The following is a 25585-nucleotide window of genomic DNA, read 5'->3' as shown; positions in this document are numbered from 1 at the left end:
AAAATTTTCTAACCGCCCACCGGTTCCACAGTAATGGTGATTTATAAAGTAGGGAAGTAACTTTACTTTGTAAAATTTATAAAGCAGAGTTACAGCAAGTTAAAGCATATAAGAATAATTACTTACCAAGTACTTTATGTTGGATTTTCGCTGTTTGGCAGAATAAATCTTTATAAAACAACTTACTATAGTTAAATCTATCTTTTTATTTATACTTTGGTTGCTTCACTACCACCCACCATGAAAGCTGGAATGCCCACTTGTGGGCGGTAGGGACCAGGTTGACTACCACTGATCTAGAGTAATGGAAGGTGTAAAGAGGAAAGCCTTGAACTCTGTGGGAGCCCAAAGGAGGCTAGGGAGGAAGAGAAGCAGTTAGAGCCCTACCCTATAATGGTTTCCCAGTCTGACTGATCAGTGCAGGGTCAGGAGAGAAGCCTCATTCAAGTTTGCCCAGTAGAAAGTGGCCTAGTTAGGACTAGAACTTGGGGCATCTGGCTCCAGAGTCAAGGCGTGTATAACCATTCAACTACCCAATTCACTTTCATTCCAGAACGTCAAGTTGGTGAGGGTGACCCCTGCTGGGCAATAGCAGATACTCATTAATGTCTGTCTAATCTGTCCTCTGGATATCTATAACATTCTGCTGCCCCACCCCCACCCTGGAAAGCAAGCTCAGGGGGAAGAATTTTGAGCAAGGTCTTCAGTCCCTTGATTGAAGTGTTCCAGACCAGAGGCCAACCCACTCTGCACTGTCAGCCTCCTATTAGGCACCTCCTATGGGAGCTGTGGGGCGGAGAAATGGGTCCTAAAGGTGTTAGAATCCATCCGAGTCCGAAAAGACCAGTGTAACAGGCTTTATTGAAAGGAAGAAAGGAACCCTGCCGGGCTGACTCGTAAGGGAGAGCTGCACACCAGGCACAGCCTGGCACGTGCTTTTTAAGGGTTTTGGAGAGGGGGAGTAGGAAGGGCTGGGGGTTTTCAGTCATCCAGGACTTCTCGGCTTGTGATGTCAGACATTCCTTTGTGGTTGGTCATCTGCCACAAGGCCTGAAACCAGACTTACTGGCAGGGTTAAAGAAATGAAACCTAAAAAAAGGGAGGGAGCATGTGATGGTTCTCTTCCCCTTTTAGAGATGGCAGGGGTGACTGTCACTAGTTGATCCAATGGTGACACTTTAGGCTTTTGGAGCCACAGCTGAGGGAAGAAAAAGACAGGGTCACACTACGGTTTCTGGGTTCTATGTTGATGCCAGAGTCAGGACCATGATGCCAGTATTGAGGGAGACACTGGGATGATTTCTGGGTGGCCTCACTGACCCAGGGAATAAAGGTATGAAAAAATGGTGGGGAAGGAAAGGTTTTATGCCGCTCATGTTCCACCATCTCCCAAATGTTCACATTCCTGGGCTCACATGAACATCCCAAGAGCCATACAAGATAGGGGTGATGTGCCTATGTTCTGATGAGGAAACAGGGCTCAAGGCAAGTTCAGGGCCTCACAGGCAGGGGGTAGAGAAGGGAACACTTGGAGGGAGCCTACACTTCCAGGCAGGATGGGTCTTCAAGTCTGTGTCTCAACACATGCTACTGGGGCTGGGGGAAGGAAAAGGGAGAGGGGTGGCCACGCCTGATGTTACATTCCAGTACCATCTGGTGAAACCAGTTTGCAACACAAAAAATTAAACGGAGTCTTTCTTGCAAGGCTTGTGAGAGCCTTTAGCTCCTTTGTGATTCCCAGATCTCTTCCATCAGAATCAAGTCCTGAAACAATGATTAGTAGGCCCTGGGTCCCAAAGGCTCTGAGTGGGCACAATGGGGGATGAGGGCATGAGCAGCGTGTGCACGTATGTACTCCTGACATGTGTGTGCAGCAGTGAAGGATCATGTGTACATATGCACAAGTGTTCTCCATCACTCTGATTCTGGGCCTCAAATAATACCCAAAAAAGAGGGGCAGGATAGACATCCAAAGGCCAGGTTCTTGCCTTTCCCAGCCTGCCACAGGGCGAGATAAATGTCAAAAGTGCTTCCATTGCCCGCTCAAGTCCGATTCCACAAGGCTTTATTGTCACTGGACCTAGCCTGATGCTCGCCACTTCCCCAAAAAACACAGGCAAGAATGGAGGGAGGGAGGGACGTTCTTGCACAGTGCACGGCTCTGGCAAAGGGTGGGTGGTGGGATGGAATGGAGAGGCAGGGGACCGGCCCCGCTAGAAAGGGAACTCGCAGACGTAGTAGAGACGCCGCTCGCAGTCGTGATCCCACCAGGAACCGTCGTCTGAGGCCTGCGCCACGCAGTTCTCCAGCGCGCCGCCGTTGGGCTGGTTGGGGCTGAGTGGGTGCAGCGCGGCACTGGGTTCGGTGCCAGGCTCGGGAAGGGGCGCACGGTGCCAGGCGAAGAAGGACACGCGCTGGCCGTTCTCGAAGAGATAGAGGCCCTCGGCGCGTCGGTCGTGCACACCCAACCACACTGGCCAGTTGTAGGGAGCGAGCGCCGTGCGCAGGTAGCGAGTGAGCGCCTCCATCTGCTGGCGGTCCGCAGGCTGTGCGAGGCTCCCGCCCCGCGCCACGCACCGCGCCTGCGCCGCCGCCTGGGCCTCGAAGTCTCGCGAGAGCAGGAAGCACTTGTGGCCAAGGCGCAGCCCCTTCAGGCAGCCTGCGGGAGGGGTGAAGTCAAGTCCTCGGAGGGCGGGGTGGGGCGGGGTTAGGACCTCCGGGGGCGTGGAGAAGGCGGGGTAAGAGCCTTCGAGGTCGGGCTGGGAGGAGGCGGGGTCAGAATCCAGCAAGGAGGCGGAGTCAGGGCCTCCGGGGTGGTGCCAGGCTGCGGGGACCAGATTGTAGGGGGCGTGGCGCGTGTAACCGGGTCGGCTCTACAGCGTGGTGGGCAGTGTGCCTACCCCACCGCCCGCCTGCTCCTGGCACTCACCCTTCCCACTGCTCTAACCTCCTCATCAGCCAACACACCCCAAGTCTCCAGGAACCCCCTTGTCCGTGGTTCTCAGACCTCTCCGGGCGCCTTCCGCTCACCAGTCCCCCGCCTGACCCGGATCGTCCCGCTTTCCCCGCCCCGCACGGTGCAGACTCACCCTCTAAGCGGCCATGCTCCCGCTCCGCGCGGCTCTGCGCCTCTTGCAGGGTTTGCACAGCGTCGCGGGTGTCGCCCACCGCCTCCCGCAGTTGCCGCAGCCCCTTGGTCAGCTCAACCACGCGGGTGTCCAACACGTGCAGACGGACATGCAGCTGGTGCAGGCCTGCGTCCAGGCCGGCCAGACGGCCCACTGTGGACGGACAGGGCGCACCTTGGCCGGGGACCCTGAGGCGGGATCGGGAATCGGAGGACCTGGGGGGGACAGAGACCTAGGGCCTCTGGGAGCGGAGTTTGTGGCGTGGGAGGTCAGTGGCCCGGGGCTCCTGGGAGGCGAGGAGGGGACCCGGAGCTCATGGGAGTGTGGGCGCAATGGGCTTGACGGTGAGCAATTGATAGGTTCCTGGGCACTGAGAGTACAGTTCATTTCGGTGAAAATGATGGCTGAGGCCTGGGGGGTAGGGTGGAGCTAATGATAACTCACGGATGTAAGTGATGGTGTCCTCCGGGGTGGGAGAAGGGCTGGGGCTGGGGCTGGGGCTGGAGGAGGGGATTGGCGTTGCTTCCTCATCTTCCCCCTTATGGTCCTCATCAGTCTCCAAGACCCCTTTGTCTTCAGGGGTTCCCTCAGGGTTTTCATCCCCCCTGGTAGCAGGCAGCCCCAGGACCTCCTGTAAATGCTGAGGCCGGGGAGGGATGGTTACAGACAGCCTATCACCCCATTCTGACTCCCCAGATGCTCCAACCAACCCTCTCCAGCTGTAAACTGGCTCACTGCCCTAACTCCCTTCTGTAAACCCATCACCCCCATCCTCTAAGCCTATCCAGTCACTCCTGCTTGCTCATTTCCCTAACCCAGGAATAACCCCTCCCAAGCCCATAGTCGCTGTGGCCTCCCCCCCACCAGTCCTAGCACCCCCAACTCACCTTCAGCATCAAGGCCTCCCTCTCCTGCTCCTCCTCCTGGGCGCCTCCCCAGCCACCTTCCCACTCCCTCTCTCCCCGAGCCCCATGGCTGAAGCCCAGGAGCTGGGGGACCACCAGGGCCCCAAGGAGCCAGGCTGCCTGCATCCGGGTGAGCTTATAGAACCCAAGGCTGCAGACAAATGTCTCTGGGAAGAGGGTGTCTCTGGGGACTGGAATGTGTGCAGATCACCTCTCCCAGCTCCTCCCTGCCTGGTCCCTCTCCTCCCAACTCCTGGCTGTTCGTTGGTCTCTGTTCCTCGAAGTGCTTCTCTCCCCGCCTCTCTTGGCTCCCCTGAGGTCCTGCCTCTGTGGCCGGAAACCTCCAACGTTCCAAAGCCTGGATCCCGCCCTGGGTCTCCCCTCACACCCCCCTCTTCCCACTTTCCAGAGCTCACTTCCGCCCTGTTCTTTCCTTCTGCCGGGCCAAAAGTTCTGATGGTCAGGAAGAGCATGGAGCTAGCTCTCCAAGGGATCCTGGAGACACAGCCTCTGCCCAGGAATTCCCTCAGGGGGATTTTGGGACTTGACCCTGCTCCCCTCTGTCTCCTGGCCACTCCTTAGCAGGGGAGAAACTGCAGGGTCTCTCCACGGTTGTTATTACCCTATGGCCACCATTGCCCACACACCGTGCTGGAAGAGGCTTTCCCACAATTTCCATACTCTGGGGTGCCTTCTGCCCTGAGATCTTCCATCCTGCCCTCCATGCTCTTGCCCCAAGATGCAAGTGATTATGTGTGACACATATGAAGAGCATGCATATAACTGTGTGTGCAAACCCTAGGAGGCCAGGCTCTGGGATTCATTTGCCATACTTTTATGGAAGCCTGCAGGTTGGGCCTTTCATCAGATGATTGGGGACTCCAGACAGGCAGACAGACCATCTTACTGGGCGAGGGGCTAGTGCAGGGGAGAGAGAGGAGGATGGTTGAGTGGGGGGTTGGGTCAGGGAAGCTTTCTCCAGGAGGCGAAGTAGACTGATGCTGGGCTGGGTGCATACAGAGCTCTGAGCAGTCAGCAAGTTTCATCTCCAGCCTGGACCACTGCAGTTGCCTCCTCCCCCTCTCCCCCCTTCCCTAGCCCCTCCAATCCATGCTGCTTGCCGCAGCCAGAGCAAAGCTTCCAAACTGTAAATCAGATCATGTCACTCCCCACTCCCCTGCTCCCCCAGCTTCCCATCACTGACTGAAGGGAAGCCAAACCCTGTCCTCTGCAAGGGCCAGGCCTGGCCTGGCCTGCAGGGGGCTGGGAAGGGTGGGCCCTTTGCATCTCTGCAAGCTCATCACCCCACTCCCCTGCCCACTAGGATGCAGCCATATTAGAGTGTGGGTAGCCTCTTGGCTATTTCTTGAATGCTGAGCTCCTTCCCACCTCATAGTTTTTGCATTAGTCTTTTTCTCCTTCAGAACAAGGGTCTGTGGCCCAGCCTCCTCTCTCCTTCCTGAAACCTCAGCTCAGATAGGCTTTCCCCCATTCTCTTATCTAAAGTAGCTTTGCTTCCACAAGTTACTTTATTGAAACACCTCAGTTTTTCTTTTTTGGTTGTACACAAGACTGACATCGTCTTGTTTGTTTACTTGTTTGTGGTCTGTCTCTGGCCAGTGAAGGCAGGGATTCTTGTTCATTGCTGTATCCCCAGCACTAGAACAGGAAACAGGACCAAGCGTAGTAGGTGCTCAGTCTGCTGATCGAGAAAGGAAATAGCTATTCATAGTGGGGTAACAGCTTAGCTGAAAGGCTGAAGGCTTGACTGTTGTGTTCAGGTGGCACCCTGAGTTCCTGAGGCAGAGGCATGGGGTGCAGCCTCTGCATTGTGGCAGCCAAGGTGGAGGTCGTGAGGGCAGTGAGAGAGAGGCTGCACTCAGGCGAGAGAAGCAAGAGGCCATGCCATGCCCACTCTATGCCAGACTCGTGACTCATGCAGGGCTTTCCTAGATTCGGCCTGACTGGTTGTGCCAGCCAGCATGGAACTCACGAGCCCGGGATGGCAGGGCCCCTCTTTAAGGGAGGAAACCAAGGCTCAGAGAGGGGACAGCATGGCCTGCTGGAGGTCACCAGAGGCAGCTAGCCAAGGCTTCTGGCTCCAAGCAAGAGCAGGGCATCTGCCCTCAGCTGTTGGGAGCCCCAGGAGTGGCCTTGGAAATCAATGTGCCCAGGCTTCCATTTTCCAAGAAAGCAGAGGACAGTGTGACCTTGGGCAGGCTGCTCACCACATCACAGTCTGGACCTGTCAGGTGCCCACTGGCATTCTGGGGACCGCACATCAGCAGCTAGAGGCCTCCAGACATAATACAGAGGCCTGGGAAGGCCTTGTAAACTGTAGAGGGGTGTATAGCTTCTCTTGCTGCTGGCACCAGCATGGACAGCTGTTTTCTCTCAGGGCCCAGCTGCTCACCACCTGGACTGGTGGGTGTGCATCCAGAGGGGTCTCCCGGAGCTGGGCTAACATCTGCTTTAGCTCAGATGTACCCCAGAGCCTGCAGCTGGAGGGGCATTTCAGAGGCTACCTAGAACTGCCCTGTACAGGCACCTGTGCTCTGACTGGTGGCCCTGGAGGTGCTGTTGGATATGAGAGAAGGGTAGGAGCCTGGGCTATGGAGACACTGTCCCCGAGCACTATCTCAAGACCTGCCCTGTTTCTGTGGATGCTTCCATGGCACCAGCAAGCTGAGCTGGGAAGAAGGATATACAACCATGGTGTTCCCCATAGTGAACAAGAGCAGTGTCAAGACTGAATTATCCTACCTGTCCCTGATCCCTGGTACCACCCGAGTGGCCTTAGACAAGTCGCTTAGCCTCTCTGAACCTCAGTTTTCCCCTCTGGAAAATGGGGGTGGTGAATGTTCTTACGCAGCCAATGGGTTAGTGGAAGAAGTTGATGAGTAAATCCAGAACAGAGGATGGCACACAGGAAATGCTCAAGAAATGTCAGCAATAATTATCCTGTCGGGAAGCGATGGCCCCATGTTGTGCATCTAAATGGGCGTGTGCACACCTGGATGATGGACAACGAGGTGGGTGAGTGTAGTGGAGACATATGCACACATCTCCCTGCAGTGTGTGTCTTTCAGGGTTGTGTATGAGCATGCACACTGGGGTGCGTGCTGTGTGTGGGGTTGCATAAGTATGTGTTCTGTGCTGCTCATATGTCTCATGCACAGGTGTGACATGTGCACGTTTTAGTTGAATGTGACTGTGGAAATGTACACTTAGGCATGTTGGTCCTGCATGCGTGGGGAGTGTGTATATGTGGGGATGTCTGCACCTGCAGGGCCAGCTAGTGGCTATGCACCTGTGCCTTGGGGGAAGGGGTGTGTGTGTGTTGGGGGGACAGCACAGGAATCTATAGCTCTCAGAATCCAACTTGGGGATGTAGAGTTCAGCAACAAATACTTATTGTGCCCTACTGTGTGTAGGGAGGGTGGGAAGCGCTCTGGGAAGGGGCGGTCCTGGGTGTGAGGGTAGAAAGGGTACCCTTAAAGGGGCGGGGCCGCATCCTCGGGATTTGGGGGCAAGTAAGGGTGGAGTCCGAGTTGGGTTCTGGTGGCACAGAAGAGTGGTGGGGGAGGGCCAGGGGAAGGGGCGGAGCCGGCGGGGGGGATGGGCGAGGTTTGGGGGCTCGGGGAGGGGCGATGTCTTCTCCGCCGGCTCCCGGAGGGAGGGGAGAGGGCGGAGGGAGGGGAGGGAGGGAGGGAGAGAGAGAGAGAGAGAGAGAGAGAGAGAGAGAGAGAGATAGAGAGGGAGAGAGAGAGAGAGACAGGGTGAGGGAGAGACAGCGAGAGCGAGAGAGCGAGAAGGGAGACCGAGGAGGCGCGGAGCGGGCGGCGGCGGCGGCCTGAGGAAGAGGAGGAGGAAGAGCCAGCCGAGCCGCGGCGCCCGGAACCGGCCGGACCGAGCCCGGGGCAGGCTAGCCAGGAGGGGCGCGGCGGCCAAGGCTAAAGGGGGGCGCTCTGCGGATGGCCAGGCCCGGTCCGCGGGGGGGGTGAGGTCCTCGGCCCCCCCGCCCTCCCCCCCGGCCCCCGCCGGCCCCCTCCCCGGGCCCGCTCGCCCTCCCGGGCGGTGGGGCATGGCCTGAGGGTCCCCCGCTCCCGGGGGGGTGGGGGGTGGGGGGAGGGGGGAGGGGCTGCGGGCGCCGCCGACCGGGACTCAGCAGCCCCGCCAGGCAGGTAAGGGGGCCGAGAAGCCGGGGATTTGGGGGTGCCGCGGGGCCGGGGCTGCAGGAGGGGGCGGGGGCTCCCGGACGTCCTTGGCCGCGCGCCGGGCTCCGGGCCTGGGCGTGAGGTGGGGTGGGGGGTGGGGGCCAGAAGGGGAGCGTTACCCCGGGCGACGCCAAATTGGGTTATGCCCTGGTCCCCGATGCCCCGTCCCAGATCGCAGACTTGATGGCAGGATGCGCCCCCCTATCCCCTGCTAGCAGAACCCCCAGTCCGAATCCGCACCCGGCGCTTCACCGCCAAGGGCTCGGTCTCTATACCCGCCTCCCGGCCCTGCCCGGCCACTCCCCCGCCTCGCCCACCTTGACCCACCGAGGCCCCTGGACCCCTTCTGCAACCACGCCGCGCGAGGCCCCTCCCCCAGGTCACCCCGGTGCCCAGTCCCCTCCAGCCGGGGTCTGGGCCTTGGCCTCCTCCGCCCCCTTCGACCCCCTTCAAGCTCCTGCTTCTCCTTTCTGGCTGCTCCAACCCGCTCCCACACCCTTCACAAGCTCCCCCCCATCTCCACCCTGTCGCCTCTCCCTTTTCCACCAGCCGGCGCGCCCCCTCGGCTCCCGCCCCCGAGTCCCGCTCCCGGGTGCCCCCGCCCCCTCTCCCGGCCCGGGGCTCTCCCCTGCCCCCCTCCAGCTCCTCCGCCCTAGCCTAGACTCCCTCTCCCCGCCTCTCTCCGCCTCCTTGCATTCTCCCGGGTCCGCTCTCAGCCACGCCAGCCGCCCCCCGTCCCCCCGCAGCCTCTCAGGGCACCCCCTTTCTTCCCTTCTCGCCCCCCCCTTCGATTCCTCAGCCAGTCTCAGTGCCAGCTGCGTGCCAGCTATTCTTAGCTGCGGAGCGTTTGATTCATGCCGCCCCGGCGGAGTGTGCCCGCTCCCTCCTTCGGGCCGGAGGGGGAGGGGCCGAGCTGGTCCGCGGGGTTGGGGATAGCCGCCTGCGCGGGGGGCCCGGGCCGGCTTTGCTTCCATCCCAATGGCCCTTTAGTGCCTGATGTAGGCCGGGGGTCAGCCTGGGTCAGCCGAGGGGGAGTGGCTGTTGGCCCCACATTGTGAGGTGCGGTGTGGAGTCAAAGGGAGAGGAGGAGACCCGGTTTCCTCAAGGGCGAGGTGAGGCAGCGCTGCCCACTACCTGGAGGGGGAGGGGGCTTCGTAGCCCTGGGCCGGCATGGGGGAGGGGTGCGCCGGCGGTGGGCCGGTGGTGTTGCTGGCTCGCCCACAGCTCTTGGAAGTCTTCTCACACACACATTTTGCCTTCCCTCCCCCAACCCCCCAGTCTATCCCCACTCCCCCAAAGTCAGCAGTACCCTCCACTGCTTCCCATCTCCATGGCAACAGTGCAGGAGCTGGGCCTGGTGTGGGGGGGGGGAGGGACCAGACCAGACCTTCTGGTTTCCGGTGCTGCGGTGGGAGTAGGGGAGAAGAGGAACCAGGCAGCCCCATTTGGAACCCACCTTCCTAAGGCAGCCTCACTGAACAAGAGTGGGGATCCAGAGATGACTTCCCACCTTACTCCGCCAGACCCTCACCCCACTTCTTGTCCCTCCCAGCCCCACAGTCTCCCTCAGAGTGGGGCCACCAGTTCCCGGCCATGCTGATCCACCCACCCTCCAGGGCCGGTCCTCAAACATGCTCACAGGTCGTCTTCAGCCACCCCACACTGACACTGGTTACCACACTACTGTCACCTGGACAGCCCTCCCAGGGCCAGCCTCCCCAGCCACCTATACAACAACACACCCTCTTAAGATGCCCCTCACAACCTGCACAGGCCACCTCTTGTGGCTGCCTCAGGAACACCCTAGGCATGATGCTCTGACCCATGACACCACCATCCCAGTGCCTCGGCTCCCTTTAGGACACTGGGTTCTTGGCCCTCTGCACACACTGTCAGCCAGGCTAAAGTGAAGTCACCAGCTCCACCCGCCCTGCTCCAGGCACCACATGGCCTCCTGCTCTTGCTGCCCCAGGCTCACGGCCCCTCCCTCTCCCTATTACTACATCTTACCCCCCCCCTCCAGCTGTCCAGAAGGAGGAGGAAGGGAGGGCCTCCGGTTAGAGGCCAGGCTGGGGCCAGGAGGGCAGGGTGCCGGTGGGTCGTCCACCTGTCCGTCCTCAGCTAATTTTAGCTGCATTTTCCGTGGCTTGGCAAAATGGGCCAGTAGCTCCCGCGGTGATTCTGCGGTTTCTGGGACACTGCCACGCTGGGTCAACGCAAAGTGGGGCGCAGGAGGGGCGGGGGCTGTGAGCAGGGCCAAGGGCAGGGAAGGAGACACGATTGCCGGCAGCATTGCAGAGTTGGGGGTGTGTCCGGCCTCCTTCCTACCTGCCTCTGGCATCGTCGGGGCGCTGCCCTTGACCACTGGGCCACTGAGTGTGCCTGTGGCCTTTGAGGGGTTGGATCTCCTAATCTGATAGCCTTCCTTGGCTCCACTCAGCGACCTGTGATGCTGCCGTCCCCCATCGCCCCGTGGCCCCACGATGACCCACAGCCCCGCCTCAGCCTCAAGCGAGGACGAGGAACGCCGCAGTGGCAGCGAGTGTCCCGAGGGGGGTTCAGAGTCCGACAGCTCCCCAGACGGGCCCGGGAGAGGCCTCCAGGGGACCCGGGGCCGGGGCAGCGGGGCACCTGGTAACCTGGCCTCTGCCGGAGGCCTCCAGGGTCGCTCCATGTCTGTCCCGGAGGACGCCCACTTCAGCATGATGGTCTTCAGGATTGGCATTCCGGACCTGCACCAGACAGTGAGTGGCCCTGTCACTGGACAGTGGGGGGACAGAGTCCCCACCCCACACCAGGGACCTCTGCTGCTGCTGGTGTCCTCCTATGTGGCCCCCATTTCCAGACCCACACATGCTTCCCCAAATCCCCCCACCTACTCCCAGAATCACCCCCACCCCCTTCCCAAACCACCTCAGCTCCTCCCTGTCGCCTTGCCCCCCAGAAATGCCTGCGCTTCAATCCTGATGCCACCATCTGGACGGCCAAGCAGCAGGTGCTCTGCGCCCTGAGCGAGAGCCTGCAGGACGTGCTCAACTACGGCCTGTTCCAGCCCGCCACCTCAGGCCGTGATGCCAACTTCCTGGAGGAGGAGAGATTGCTAAGGGAGTACCCCCAGTCCTTTGAGAAGGGGGTGCCCTACCTGGAGGTGAGGCCCACAGCCTCCCCAGATGAAAGAAGGCATGTCCCACCACACATTGGCCTCCTCCTGTTTTTTCTCCTAGCCAAGACCTTTCTTAGCAAGGATTCCGGATCTCCGGACCCCTAAGAACCACCTAAGAGTCAGAAAGAGTCAGAGAGGCCTGGGTTTAAATTACTGTTCATTCTCTGATCAGCAGTGTGGCCTTGGGAAGGCCACTTCCACACTCCAAGCTTCTCCTCATGTGTCAAATGGGGGAAGGATTCCTAGTGATAAGAAGTGTTCCAGAACATTCTCTAATGGAAGCCAGACTCCTTCACGTGAGGGGTTACAGCCTGTACCCCCACAGCAGCCCTGCACCCCTCTGCCCACCCTGCCAAGGTTGGGGGCTGTTTCTACTCTGACCCTGAATCTCTACCTCTCCCCTGCCCCGCCCCTCGCCTCAGTTCCGGTACAAGACCCGAGTTTACAAACAGACCAACCTGGATGAGAAGCAGCTGGCCAAGCTGCACACGAAGGTGAGAGAGCCCTGCGGGCACCCACCCCTACATTGCACTGTCCCCCACTGGACACCCACTCCCCAGCCTCTTCCTAACAGCCCTCTGTATTCCTCCACCCTTTCGATCCTCTGCCAGGTCCCCCATTTGGGGACATTTGGGATAACCCCAAGTGCCCCCCGCTCTCCCTGTCATAACCCCTCCTAACCTCCCTTTTTGTCCCTCGTTCCTCAGCCCAGGTTCACACCGCTTCCTCCCGGCTCCCACTTTCTTCATCCTTGGACCCTCCTGTCTCCTCTCCTGGGTCCCACAGAGCCACTCAGGGCCCTCTGCCCCCTTAGCCTAGACTCTGACATTCAATGTCCCTCTGCCTGGGGCTGTTTCATAGCTACCCTGAAGTCCCCAATCCCATCGCCTAAATCTCTATTGGATCCAACGATGCCCCCACCCCAGCCACATACATCCTTCAGGCATCTGGCTTTCCAGGCCTCAGACCATGCATCCCTGTGTCTCTCCTGGTCCTCTAAGAGCTAGGAGAAAGCCAGGGGAGCTGCTCTGGTCAGCAGTGAAGTGCAGGAGTCTTGTCACTTGGGAAAAAAAGGCCTCTTGGTCCCTCCTTCTCTCCCCCAACATGCATTGATCCTTGTCCTCCCCCAAATATTCCAACCCTTCAGACCTGTGCTGTCCACTGTGGGCGCCCTCGGCCACATACAGCTCCCGAGCACTTGCAGGGTGGCTGGTCCCCAAGCTTAGCCATGCTGTGGGTGTGAAATGCATGTCACATTTCAAAGACTTGGGATCCCTCCAAAAGCAAAATTTCTCCTTAAGAAATTTTACATGGTTTATCTGTCGAAATGGTGGAGAGAGTGGGTTAAAAAGAGATAAAGTGAATTTCAACAGCGTTGAGTGGCTACCAGGGACTTTCCATTGCCATGTGTGACTTGCTGTGTATTTCGCTGGACAGCGCGGCTCAAGACCCCAGCTTTTCCCCCTTGCTCCCTGATCTGCCTGTCTTCTCTCTCTTGTCCATGGCTCAGACCGGGCTGAAGAAATTCCTAGAATATGTGCAGCTCGGAACATCCGACAAGGTGGCGCGGCTGCTGGACAAGGGGCTGGACCCCAATTATCATGACTCAGATTCAGGAGGTAGGGAGGAGGCCAGGGTCTTGGGGGGGGGGCGCCCAGCATGTGGCCTGGGGCTGCATGTGACTGTCCTGTCTCGCCCCTCAGAGACCCCTCTGACGCTGGCTGCCCAGACGGAAGGCTCTGTGGATGTGATTCGAACTCTGTGCCTGGGTGGAGCCCACATCGACTTTCGAGCCCGGGATGGCATGACCGCCCTGCACAAGGCCGCGTGTGCCCGACACTGCCTCGCTCTCACGGTGAGGCACCAGCTCTCCCGGACCCCCCCCCCCCGCAGATCAGAAACACCCCACATTGCTGTTTCCCCTCACAGACTGTGCTCTTCCTCCCTTCCATGGCCACTCCTCCCACTGACTCTGAGACCCCCCTCGGGCCCCTAGACGCAGCCATCCTCCCCAGCTCCTGATCAGCTACAGTTGATAGTCACACAGACCTTTCCCCGATGCCCAGGTAGATGACGTTACCCCCCAGACAGCCAGATACCTAATGTCCCCCATTTCCTCTGACCCAGCTCAATGCCGACCCTACCACCATCTCTCTGAGGTGTAGACCCTTAAACTGCAAAGCTTCATGCTTTGCCCCCAGGTAGAGACCCTCCTCCATATACACCATGCAAACACCCCCCTCAACCTGTCTCCCCCAGACACTGGCCCAACGGCCCCCCATCTACCCTTCCCAACCTGATGCTTACTCCCCCAACACTCCCCCTTCTCTCTCATGCAAATACAACCCCCCCTCCCACACAGATGATCCTCGTGTACCCATAAAATGCATACACGACGTCAGCTTGCAAAGTCTTACTTTAAAATACAATTCCTTTCTTTCCACCCCCTCCCAAAAGTACTGGATCCCTCTTCACACACAGGTCAAGATAGACTGCTCCCAAAGATATGTAGGTGTGGGTAAATACCCCAATTCACAGACACCCCAGCTTAACAAACCTCCCCTCCCTTCTCTTGAAGAATGTATTGCCAATGTATTGCCCTCCCCCTGACCCAGACTGGCACTGCTCAATCTCGTAGCCACTAACCCCCTGGGAATACATATATTTAAATTGCTTTAAATGAACTGATATAAAAACGTGGGCTTCTCAGGCTCACAAGTCACCTCTGAGTGCTCAGTAGCCCATGTGTGGCTGCCATGTTAGATGGTGCAGATGTGATGATGTCCATCGTCGCAGAACGTGCTGTTGGACAGTGCCGCTACGGGCCATCCTCACGCAGGGCCGATGCCAGCACTGTTCTAATAGCACACGATGCCCCCAGTGTTCTGTGCCCGGAGCTGTTGGTTGAATGGGGCCACTCCCTGCCCCCAAGCCCCTGGCCCGTGAGGCTGGCCAAGCTTGCTCTTTCCCAGGCCTTCTTCTGTGCTCCATTCTTGAGATCTTGGTCCCGCTCACACCTCCCACTTGGCCAGGGGCCTCCTGCAACCAGACTCAGTTCTGTCATTTGTCCCCTCAGCCATCTCACTGAGTAGGTGGCACTGAGTTTCCCTCAATGGCTCATCCAGCATCAGCCGTGGGGGAAAGGTGGGCTGACTGTCAGAGCGAAAGTGTCCTCTGCCATCTCTTCCCGATGCCCTCACTGTCCAGAGGGGCTGGGCGAGGCCCGGAGAGAGGAAGGGCCAGGCTCAAGGTAGCACAAGGGCATCAGGACAGAACTGAGACTGGCACTGGCTGGTGGAGGTCACCCGGTCCTCCCAGCCCCACCAGCTCTTCAGAAGGAGCCAGGGCTCCCGTGACTGTCCTCTGTCTTGTCTGACTTCCTAGGCACTCCTGGACCTTGGGGGCTCCCCCAACTACAAGGACCGCCGGGGGCTGACCCCTCTGTTCCACACGGCTATGGTGGGGGGCGACCCCCGCTGCTGTGAGCTGCTCCTGTACAACAGGGCCCAGCTAGGCATCGCTGATGAGAACGGCTGGCAGGAGATCCACCAGGTGCTCCACCCTGGCCAGAAGGGTCTGGGGATGGTGGGGTGGGGTGTATAAGGGGGCAGGGGGCAGTGACCCTGGTTCAACAGACTGGAGGGTATCACATAGGGTGGGGATGAGGCTACATGGTCCCCAAAGAGGAAACGACGGGGCTGTCGACACTGAAACCCTGAGGGAACATGGGCTGGGGGACTGCACTTCTTGGTCCCTGATGTGGGTGGCGATGGCCTCTTGGGGTTCTCGAGGGGCCTGGCCAGACACTGGCACCTTGGAATGACTTGTGAAACTGATGGCCGGGTCTCTTAAGAAGGAACGGGGGCTGCAAGGAGCAGGGCGGTAGGTGCAGGGCTCCCTGACCTCAAGGTGAAGGCCATAGACAGATGCCACTAGTGGAGGGTCTGACTGGCCCCCTCGGCTCCCTGTCCTCCCCAGGCCTGCCAGCGGGGTCACTCCCAGCACCTGGAACACCTGCTCTTCTACGGGGCTGAGCCCGGAGCCCAGAACGCCTCAGGAAACACAGCCCTGCACATCTGCGCCCTCTACAACAAGGTCGGCCCGGCCCTCCTCCTGCATCCCACACCCCAGCCTCCCTGTGCCTCCTGCTGATTCTGTTTCATTCATTCATTCGTTCATTCATTCATTTAACAAGTTACTGATCATCTTCCCTGTGCCAGGCCCGGAACTGGGCGCTGAGGACCAAGTAGTGAGCAAGCAAGACAGCCCCCCACACTGGGGGACATACCTGCTGAGTGCTCAGAGGGGGCTCCCAGGGAACACAGGTCCCTGCGGGAGCCCCCACGTGGGCTTGGGCTTGCGGCTGGGATGGAGGTGGCTCTGGAGGATGTGCCACCTGTGCTAAGGTGAGCAGGAGCCAGCTGCATAGAAAGAGGGGAGAAAGGGTGTTCCAGGCGTGGGACATCCAAAGGGCAGTCGGGACCATTGCCTGACAGCAAAGCTGCTTCAAGGTTCTATCTCTCATGAGTCTCCATTCAGCTACCAGTGGAACACCTGCTGGGCTGGGGATGGAGTGGTCACTGCAGGGGACAGAGGAAAAGCCAAACCACAGCACCCAAGGGGATAAGAATGTGTTGCAAGTTGTAGCAATTCAGCACCTCGGGAGTGGAGGTGGCCAGGACAGAGCTGGCTAGGGCCATCTCACATTCCAACTCCAGCATTCTGTGGCGGCCAGTTGGGTTGGCAAGAGGTGGGACTTTCAGCCTGATGACCCCAGCCCCTTGCTGCCTGTGTGACAGGCAATCCTCGGCAGGTCAGCCCACTCAGAGCTTCAGTCTCTTCGCTCACTTGCTGTCCTTGGAGGGGTACTGTGGGGACTTGGGAGGACAGGGCGTGGTCCACCACGGCTGGGCGTCAGCCCCTACTCCCCTCTTCCCTGTTCTGTCTTTCCGAACAGCCCCAGCCCCATCTGCCTCATCAGAACTTGCAGTGCTGGTGATGTGGCAGGTAGCCACATGCCGCCTTGTGGCAGCAAGCAGCCTGCCTGGCACCCGCAGGGGGAGAACTCAGTGTTTGTCGAACCCGACCAGTGATGGTGCCGTCACTGCTCCTCCATGCTTCTGTCTCTCCTGCTCCCCAGCACAGCCCTCGTGCCCCGAGTCTATGACTCTACCACCTACATGTGTGGTCTGTGGGCAGCCCAGGGCCCCCCAAACAGGCCCTGTCCCCTCTCCGAGGCTCCATGCTCTCCCTGGAGTGGGAGTAACATCAACTGATTGAAGGGGATGAAAGATCATGTATATTAAGTGCTCATTCCTAGAAGGCAGCTATAATAATAATAATTACCATTATCATAACCACTATCAGCCAGGATCTCGTCAGGAGGTGGAAACCATACCGTTAATTTGAACAGGGAAATTTTAATATGAAGAATTAATAACAAGAACAATTACTCTTAGCAAGTCAGACGAGCCAGTCCTTTCTTCTCCTTGAACTTCCCCTTTCTCGTCTGTGAAATGGGTCACCAACAAAGGACCAAGTAGGTGAATATTTGTTTGCTGTGGGCAACGTGCTTAGCAAACAGATGCTTGATGCATGAGACATCTTTTTCTACTTCTCTCATCTGCCCTCCCAGACTTTAAGTTTCCCAAGACCCAGAACTAGGTCTGACATTTCCTCGCTCTCTGCCTCCATGGGCTCCTGGCATGCCTGCCTAGCCCTGGTGGTGATGGTCAGGTCTGTGTTAAGGATGTGAGCCGCTCAAGGCTGGAGGCTGAATCTGGTCAGTCTGCTGCCCCAAAGCCCCAACACATGGTAAACCCAGAGGCATCTTTGTTGAGTGAGTGAGTGATGGGTCAGCCACCTTGGGACTTCCCCCATCCTGCCCGGCATCCAGCTCAGAACATTTAATAGATGTTTGCTTCTGGAGGGATTGAATGACTCAAGGAATGAATGAATGGATGACTTGAGCGAATCAATTTTGAATGATTCAGTGCCACATCCTTCATCTTCATCCTTTCCATAAGTGTTTCCTGAGCATCTACTGTGCGCAGGGGATAGAGGATAAGTCAGGCACAGCATGGTGCCTGCCCAGAGAAAGGGGTGGGGAGTCACCGTCTGGCAAAGAGGCAGATGTGTAAACAAATAATTGCAGAGCTGAGAGGTTCGGTGCTAGGACACCAATAAACACAGGGTTCTCGGGGAGTAGGTTGGAGAGCTAGAGGAGCTGGTGCTGATGCTGTGACCATGAGCTAGGCAGGCAAGGGGTGGCTGGGGACATGCACACATGCAAAACACCTGCCAGTGGTTAACAGTCCAGTTGGGGGACAGCATGTGCACACACAGGTACACACACTCACAAACATACCTAGGAGACTCACTGGGCTAATGTTGCTGTTCAGTGACTGACTTGGGCAATTGGAGTTGTGCCTTCACAAGAAATTGATAAGCACTAAGATTAGAAGACCAAGTTGGAGTCCTACCTGCTCCACTAACTGGCTGTGTGACTTTGGGCAAGTATTTGCCCTCTCTGTGCTTGTTCTGCAGAATGGACTCATACAAGCCTCCTTGCAGGATGTGTCATGTGGAGAGGGTCAGGCCAATGAGGTTCTTGGTGAATGCCAATTCAGCTGGTATCAGGAAAGCTAGAGAAGACTTGAGCAGGTGGTGGGGGCGGGGGCAGGTTGGGTTTGGGAAGACAAAAGGCAGACGGCCTTTCCTCATTCATCCCTGTTTGTTGAACAGCTCCCATGGGCCTGGCACTATTCCGGGTGGTGAGTGCCACAGACAGAATCATGCCTTTATGAAACAGACAATGTAGTTGGGGAGGGAGGCTAAAGAAACAAATAACATAGACATGTAATTTCAGGGAGGCAGTGTTGTGAAGAAAATGAACTAATACTGGCTTAGAAGAATGCCAGGGACATAGCAGGTAGATAAATTGTAAAAAAAAGAAAGCAAGGGAACAACAGCACAGGGGGTTATTTTTGACCAGGTGGTGAGAGAAGCCCTCACTGAAGAGGTAGCATTTGAGCAAAAGCCTGAGTGAAGTGAGAAATTGGGCTATGGGAAGATAGAGGGATGGAGAATTATAAGCAGCAGCAGCAGGTGTAAAGGCCCTGGGGCAGGGGTGTGCCTGTCAGACAAAGAAATCCACTGTGGCTGGAGCATGGGGAGCAAAGGGAGGTGGTAGAAAATTAATTTGGTGAGGCTGGGGGTAGTGGGGCAGCAGATCAGGTAGCACCTCCCAGGCCATGGGAAGGACCTTAGATTTGACCCAGAGTGAGTGACGCAGGTGAGGAATTGACTGGATGTGGGTGGCACTCCTACCCCAGCAACCCATCCTTCTGGCTCCAGCCAAGTGTCTGATTAAGAACATCAGCTCCAAAGGCAAGCAGACCTGGGTTTGAATGTAAACACTGGCGCACCAGCCCTGTGACCTTGATCTCCTTAGTTTCCTTGTCTAAAAAAATTGGAACAATAACTCCAATTTCATGTCATTGTTGGGCGATTCAATGAGCTGCCTCTAAAGTGCTGAATGCAGCATAGTAAGCCCTTCGTGAGGTTTAGATGGGCGGCTCTCAGCCAGGGCTCTTCTGCCCCCCAGGGGACATTTGTCACTGCTGACATTCTTGGGTGTCACGACTGGGAGGGGACTGCTACTGGCATCTAGTGGTAGAGAGCAGGGATGCTGCTCGTCCCCCTTCAGTGCTCACAGGATGGTGGAGAAAGTCCAGTGTAGGTTAGTGCCATCTAAGGCACAGGGGTAATTGTTAATGTCCCAGGAGCTATGTTTAATAAAAGAAAAAAAAGAAAGAAACAGGTGACATGATTTTAATAGCACATTTTACTTAATGCACTGTATCCAAACTAGTATTATTTTGACATATCAATGTAAGCATTATTAGAGATACTTATATTATTTCTTCATGCTAAGCGCCTGAAATCCCATGTGTGATTTCTTTTTGTATTTTTCTAAAGTGAGAAGTGAGGAAGCAGAGTCAGACTCCCGCACCCAGCATGCCCACCAGGGGGCGATGCTCTGCCCATCTGGGGCGTTGCTTCGTTGCAACTGGAGCCATTCTAGCACCTGAGGTGGAGGCCATTGAGCCATCCTCAGCATCGGGGCCAACTTTGCTCCAATGGAGCCTTGGTTGCGGGAAGAGAAGAGAGAGACAGAGAGGAGAGAGAGGGGGAAGGGTGGAGAAGCAGATGGGTGCTTCTCCTGTGTGCCCTGGTCGGGAATCAAACCTGGGACTTCCACACGCCAGGATGATGCTTTACCGCTGAGCCAACCAGCGAGGGCCCGTGTGTGTTTTAAGCACACAGCACATCTCGGGTTGGCCACACAGCGAGGGCTCAGGAGCCACCCTTGGCAAGAGTCCACTGTCGTGGGCAGGGAAGGCTGAGATCAGAGTGTTCCTGAAGTTCTGTTCATAGTGCCTGTGTCCACTCATGGTGTCCTTGTTTTGTTTTTTTTCCCTTTCATCCTATGTCACCCTCCGTGGCCCTCAGGAGACTTGTGCTAGGATCCTCCTGTATCGAGGGGCCAACAAGGACGTGAAGAACAACAACGGGCAGACGGCCTTCCAGGTCTGGGCTGTCTGGGTGGTTGGGTCTGGTCAGGGAAGCGGGGAGGCAGCAAAGCACAGAGCGGTAAAGGAAGGTGGAGCAATTGTGTGTGGGAGAAAGGCAGGACCTGGGGGGACAGGGGCGGAGGGAACAGCCAGCCAGGGACCTCACAGGGCTTCCTGCCCCTCCCCCCATGCCTGGACCACCCCTCTCCCTGTTTCCCCTGCCCCCAGGTGGCAGTGATTGCTGGGAATTTTGAACTTGGAGAGCTGATCCGAAACCATCGAGAACAGGACGTGGGTGAGTGAGTGAGGCGGGGCCCAGGGGAGAGCTGGGGTGCTTGGGGGGGGGGGGATTGGGGAGTCAGAGAATTTGATTTGGGGGCCAGGATGGGATTTTAAAAACCTTGGAGGACCTCGAATGTCTGAATAGTTGTAGGGGGCGCGATGACAGGCCCCCACTCTGTCTTATCTCAGTCTCTCTCCCCTCTTGTCTCTCCCCACCATCTCTTGCCTGCATGCCCCCCCACCTGCCTCTGACTCCCCATCACTGTGTCCTCTCAGTGCCCTTCCAGGAGTCCCCCAAGTATGCGGCCCGGCGACGGGGACCCCCAAGTGCCGGGCTGACAGTGCCCCCTGCACTGCTGCGGGCCAACAGTGATACCAGCATGGCCCTGCCCGACTGGATGGTGTTTGCCGCCCCAGGGGCCTCATCCACTGGGGCCCCTGGCCCTACCTCAGTGCCCCAGGGCCAGTCACAGCCCTCGGCCCCCAGCACCAAGCTCAGCAGTGGGACCCTCCGAAGTGCCAGCAGCCCGCGCGGCGCCCGGGCTCGCTCCCCATCCCGAGGGAGGCACCCTGAGGAGGCCAAGAGGCAGCCCCGTGGACGGCCCAGGTAGAAGAGGGCTCAGCCCAGGTTCCACAAACAGAGCCCAATCCAGCCAGTCCCCTCCCCAGAGCCACAGCGCCTCAGGCCAGCTCAGCTGCCTACCACCCAACTTTCTGGTCCCCCCCCCCCCCAGGCTTCCAGATCTCTCTCCTGACCCTCGAGGAAGGGAGGGTGTTGCTAGCCAGTCTCATACCTGTCCCAAGAGCACCAAAGTTCAGCTGAGCACCTGCTCCACGCCAGGGGTCTGGAAGTCACCCCAAAAGAAATGTTGGTTTTAACCCATGAGGACAGACAGAGAGACAGAGGTGGGGGGAGATATGAGGAGGCCAAACAGGGTGGGGGCCGCAAGGAACGTGGCGAAAGCTGTCCAAGCCTGAAGATGAAACCAGAGGAGAGGAGGCCGAGAGGGGAGCAGTGAGGCCTCTCAGAGCAGAGGGGAGGGTGGCAGGGGGCCTTCTGGGGTGAAAAGGCCAGGCTGGCTAAGGACAGGGAGAAGGGGAGCTGTGATCAGTGACAGCCAGCATGTCCTGAGGACCTGGGAGGGAGGAGGATCATGGGGAACTGGAAATGAGGTGGGGTGGGGGGACCAGGAGGAAGCTGGGAGTCACTGGAGGCTAGTGAGCAGAGGGGTGGTGAGGGTGGAGCCTAGCTTCAGGCAGCTGGGTCAGGTAGAGCAGTGGTCTTCAACCCCCGGGCCACGGACTGGTACCGGTCCGTAGGCCATTTGCTACCAGTCCGCAGAGAAAGAATAAATAACTTACATTATTTTCGTTTTACTTATATTTAAGTCTGAACGATGTTTTATTTTTAAAAAATGGCCTGACCTGTGGTGGCGCAGTGGATAAAGCGTCAACCTGGAAACGCTGAGATTGCCGGTTCAAAACCCTGGGCTTGCCTGGTCAAGGCACATATGGGAGTTGATGCTTCCTGCTCCTCCCCCCTTCTCTCTCTCTCTCTCTCTCTCTCTCTCTCTCCCCTCTCTATAATGAATAAATAAAATCTTTAAAAAAAAAAAAAGAAAAGAAAAAGAAAGCAAAGCTGATCACCTTACTCCTTTAAGCTTTGTTAAAAAAAAAAAATGACCAGATTCCCTCTGTTACATCCAAGACTCACTCTTGACGCTTGTCTCGGTCACGTGGTACATTTATCCGTCCCACCCTAAAGGCCGGTCCGTGAAAATATTTTCTGACATTAAACCGGTCCGTGGCCCAAAAAAGGTTGGGGAGCACTGAGGTAGAGTATGCAGGACTGTGGGCAGGGCCGAGCTGGAAGGCAGGAAGCCAGAAGGGAGTTGGGGGGGGGCAGCAGCAGGCAGAGAGGGAGCCCCCAGATGTCCTCCTCCCTCAGGACTCTAAAGCTGGGAAACCCACTCAAACCCCCTCCCCTAACCCCAATGCTCCATCTCTTCCCCAACCTCCAAGGACCCCTGTTCCCCCAGAGGTGGCCCCTCCCTCCATTCCGCCCTGCCTCTCACACCCTCTGTGTATGCAGCTCCAGTGGGACGCCCCGAGAAGGGCCCACCGGGGGCACCGGGGGCTCAGGGGGGCCCGGGGGCTCCCTGGGCAGCCGCGGGAGGCGCAGGAAACTTTACTCAGCGGTGCCTGGACGCTCCTTCATGGCGGTGAAGTCTTACCAGGCTCAAGCGGAGGGGGAGATCTCCCTGAGCAAGGGCGAGAAGATCAAAGGTAAGAGGGTGAGCAGGGCATGCTGTGAGCCCAGCGGGAGGGCGGGCAGGTGAGCTGGCCACTCAGGGAGAGGCAGTCAGTACCGTTCTAGACTGTTCCGTGCACTCTGGAGGAGCGTAAGGTGTGACTGTGATGGTGCCACCAGGAGGCAGAGGGACCCTGACACCGCACTAGGCATGGGAGCACTTTTGAGCATGGTGTCAAGTCATTCAGGGCCCCCTCTGCAGGAGGGTGTCATGACCCCATGCACAGCTGAAGGATCAGAGCCTCGGGCAGGTGGAGCCACTTGCCCGGGGTGCCCCAGCTGCGGCAGCCCGCAGTCTCTCCTGCCACGTTGTGGGAGCGTGAGGCCCAGCTGCGCACCTCCAGCTCCTGCCTCTGCTGCCTGGGTCCTCTCCATGAGAAACAGGCAGGACCTACGTCCTGGGCTCTGAGAGCTGGCAGATGTGGGAAGCCTGGCCCGTGCTGAGGGCTCCTAAATGGGCACTGCTGTCCTAGGGGTTTGCCGCTCTTTGGTTTTCCTGTCTTCCTCTGGAGAATGGTGCCCATAGCTGCCACAGGCAGACTTGATAGGCTGGTGACATATATTCTTGGACAGAGTGGCACTTTGGAGACAGGAAGCATGCTGTAGACATGGTCGTTAACACGAGGTGGGGGAGCAGTTCTTTGCCCAACTCTAGGCTACAGAGGAGCTGAGTAGAATATCAGTTGTGGGCCAGGGTGCTGGGGTTCAAATCCTGGCTCCACTGCCTAGTAGCTGAGTGACCTCAGACAAGGGAGTGGCTACCCTGGGCCTCAGTTTCCTTACCTATAAAATGGGACCCCTGTGAAGATGAAAGGAATCACCTCACATAAAGCACTCAGAACAATGCTTCCCACATGACAAGCACAGCCATTGTTATCATAAGCAGACCCCCACTATGAGCACTTAGAGGAGAGAGACCCTAGCCACCTGGGGAAGCTGGGAGAGTCCTTCCATAGGAGACAGTTTGAGTGGGTCAGGGATCAGAGCATCAGGCAGCTTGTGTAATTGCATCTCTTAGTTGTCTGCCAATAGTCTGAGTTCCTGAAGGTCAGGTCACACGGCATTGGCCTCTGGGTCACCAGGGCCCAGTTTTGTTTTTTGTTTTGTTTTGTTTCTTGTTTATTTTATTTTATTTTATTTTATTTTTTGTATTTTTCTGAAGTTGGAAACGGGGAGGCAGTCAGACAAACTCCCACATGCGCCCGACCGGGATCCACCCGGCATGCCCACCAGGGGGTGATGCTCTGCCCATCTGGGGCGTTGCTCTGTTGCGACCAGAGCCATTCTAGCGCCTGAGGCAGAGGCCACAGAGCCATCCCCAGCGCCTGGGCCATCTTTTGCTCCAGTGGAGCCTCGGCTGCAGGAGGGGAAGAGAGAGACAGAGAGGAAGGAGAGGGGGAGGGGTGGAGAAGCAGATGGGCGCTTCTCCTGTGTGCCCTGGCCAGGAATCGAACCCGGGACTCCTGCACGCCAGGCTGATGCTCTACCACTGAGCCAACCAGCCAGGGCCAATTTCTTGTTTATTTTGAGAGAGAGAGAGAGAGGGAAAGAGAGAGAGATAGAAACATTGAGCTACTCCTGTATGTGCCCCAGCCGGGGAATCGAACCAGCAACCTCTCCACTCTGGGACGACATTTTGGAGCTATCCAGCCAGGCTTTAACTTTTTTATTTTTAGGAAGACAGAAGAAGGGAGAGAGAGAGGAGAGGGAAGATAAACATTAGTTGTTCCACTCAGTCGTGCATTTTTTGGTTGCTTCCCATGTGTGCCCTGACGGGGGATTGAACCTGCAACCTTGTTGTTTCGGGATGACACTCTTAACGACTGAACTAACCAGCCAGGGTAAATGAGGGCTCAGTTTAATGATAGAGCACACAGGAGGCCTCAAGGCACATCTGCTGAATGAATGAAAGAATGAATGAATGAATGAATGACCAAATGCAAGAGTTAATGGTGGGGACCACAGCAGTAGGCAGGGTATGAGAGAGACAGACAGAAAGTGTGTGTGTGTGTGTGTGTGTGTGTGTGTGTGGATGCGGAGGATTTGGTCTGTGATTTAGAGGGTGAGAAAGAAGAAAGGGAGACTGAGGGCTGGGGTGAGGGACCTTCCAAACAGGCAGAGGGCTGTGAGATATCTTCCATTCATTTTTCTGAACTTCAAGCCCAATCCTTCTATGCAGGAAGAGGACACACTGCCCTGCCTTTAATATCCTTCCCTTTCATTAAAACAAACTTAATTGCCTCAAAGCACGCCCACATCCATGACAGCACTGAGTTTCGCCACATCCCAACAAGGTAGCAAGACTTTCTCTACTCTCAGGATCCAGGCCCAGTGCCTGAGCCTGGCCAATAAGGCCCCCTCTTCCCTGCCCACCATCCACCCACCCACCCACCGCATATCTTGCCACTTTTTCTTTACCCACAAGGTCCCAGGGACCACATCCTCCTCTCCATTCCTCAAATGCCCCAAGCCCTTTTCCAGCCAAGCTCTTTGCACATGCTGTTCCTTCTGTCTGGACAACCCTTCCTCCCTCTTATTGGATCCTAGGATCCTTCAGGTCTCAGCCTATAGGTCACATCCTCCAGGATGCTTCCTTGGTCCCCCTTAGCCATCCAATTTATATGCTTCCCTCTGGCCTCTCTCTGATACCCTGCTTTTTTCCCTTGAGTACTAACCTCAATTTCCAATCATGAGGTCACTGGTAGACTTAGGCCTCTAATGGGCACCAGTATGGAAGATCTGTGCGAGTAAGAACCACATCTGTTGTATCCAACAGCTCGGACTCATGACCAGCACTAAATAAATATTTGTTCAGTGAACAAATGACTGGTTCCAAGGCTACCCAGCTAGGCATGGCTGAGCCAGCCAAGAGCCCAGACTCCTTGTCATGGATGCTCCATGACCTTGAGCATCCCAGATCCTCTCAAGGCAGGTGGCTCATTGGATGGGCCCAACTCAAATCCTAGCATGACTCGAGCCATCTCTGGGCAAGGGACTTCTTGC

At 57.2% G+C, this 25585-nt stretch overlaps 2 protein-coding genes across 4 annotated transcripts in view; one reads left to right on the top strand and one right to left on the bottom strand.

Annotated features, from left to right (window-relative positions):
- Positions 1–1767: 1767 nt before the first annotated feature.
- CLEC11A (C-type lectin domain containing 11A) lies at positions 1768–4263 on the bottom strand. Its single transcript, XM_066374112.1, has 4 exons — positions 4016–4263; positions 3573–3768; positions 3090–3281; positions 1768–2659 (listed from the first exon to the last, which is right to left on the bottom strand). Exons 1-4 carry the CDS (start codon positions 4157–4159, stop codon positions 2214–2216), a joined length of 978 nt encoding a protein of 325 aa, XP_066230209.1. The 5' UTR covers positions 4160–4263; the 3' UTR covers positions 1768–2213.
- Positions 4264–8153: 3890 nt separating this feature from the next.
- The window catches only part of SHANK1 (SH3 and multiple ankyrin repeat domains 1), a 43808-nt gene continuing 26376 nt past the window's right edge, over positions 8154–25585 (top strand). For all 3 annotated transcript variants that reach the window (XM_066374097.1, XM_066374096.1, XM_066374095.1), the window contains exons 1-12: positions 8154–8217; positions 10691–10994; positions 11195–11398; positions 11836–11907; positions 12924–13032; positions 13117–13268; positions 14798–14965; positions 15392–15508; positions 19928–20005; positions 20218–20284; positions 20548–20878; positions 22364–22557. In XM_066374097.1, coding sequence (XP_066230194.1) covers positions 10734–10994; positions 11195–11398; positions 11836–11907; positions 12924–13032; positions 13117–13268; positions 14798–14965; positions 15392–15508; positions 19928–20005; positions 20218–20284; positions 20548–20878; positions 22364–22557 — 1753 coding nt within the window. In that variant the 5' untranslated portion in view covers positions 8154–8217; positions 10691–10733. The remainder of the gene's footprint in view (positions 8218–10690; positions 10995–11194; positions 11399–11835; positions 11908–12923; positions 13033–13116; positions 13269–14797; positions 14966–15391; positions 15509–19927; positions 20006–20217; positions 20285–20547; positions 20879–22363; positions 22558–25585) is intronic.

Source organism: Saccopteryx leptura, chromosome 3 (assembly GCF_036850995.1).
Source record: "Saccopteryx leptura isolate mSacLep1 chromosome 3, mSacLep1_pri_phased_curated, whole genome shotgun sequence".
Classification (NCBI taxonomy): Eukaryota; Metazoa; Chordata; class Mammalia; order Chiroptera; family Emballonuridae; genus Saccopteryx; species Saccopteryx leptura.
This window is presented reverse-complemented; position numbering and strand designations above follow the sequence as displayed.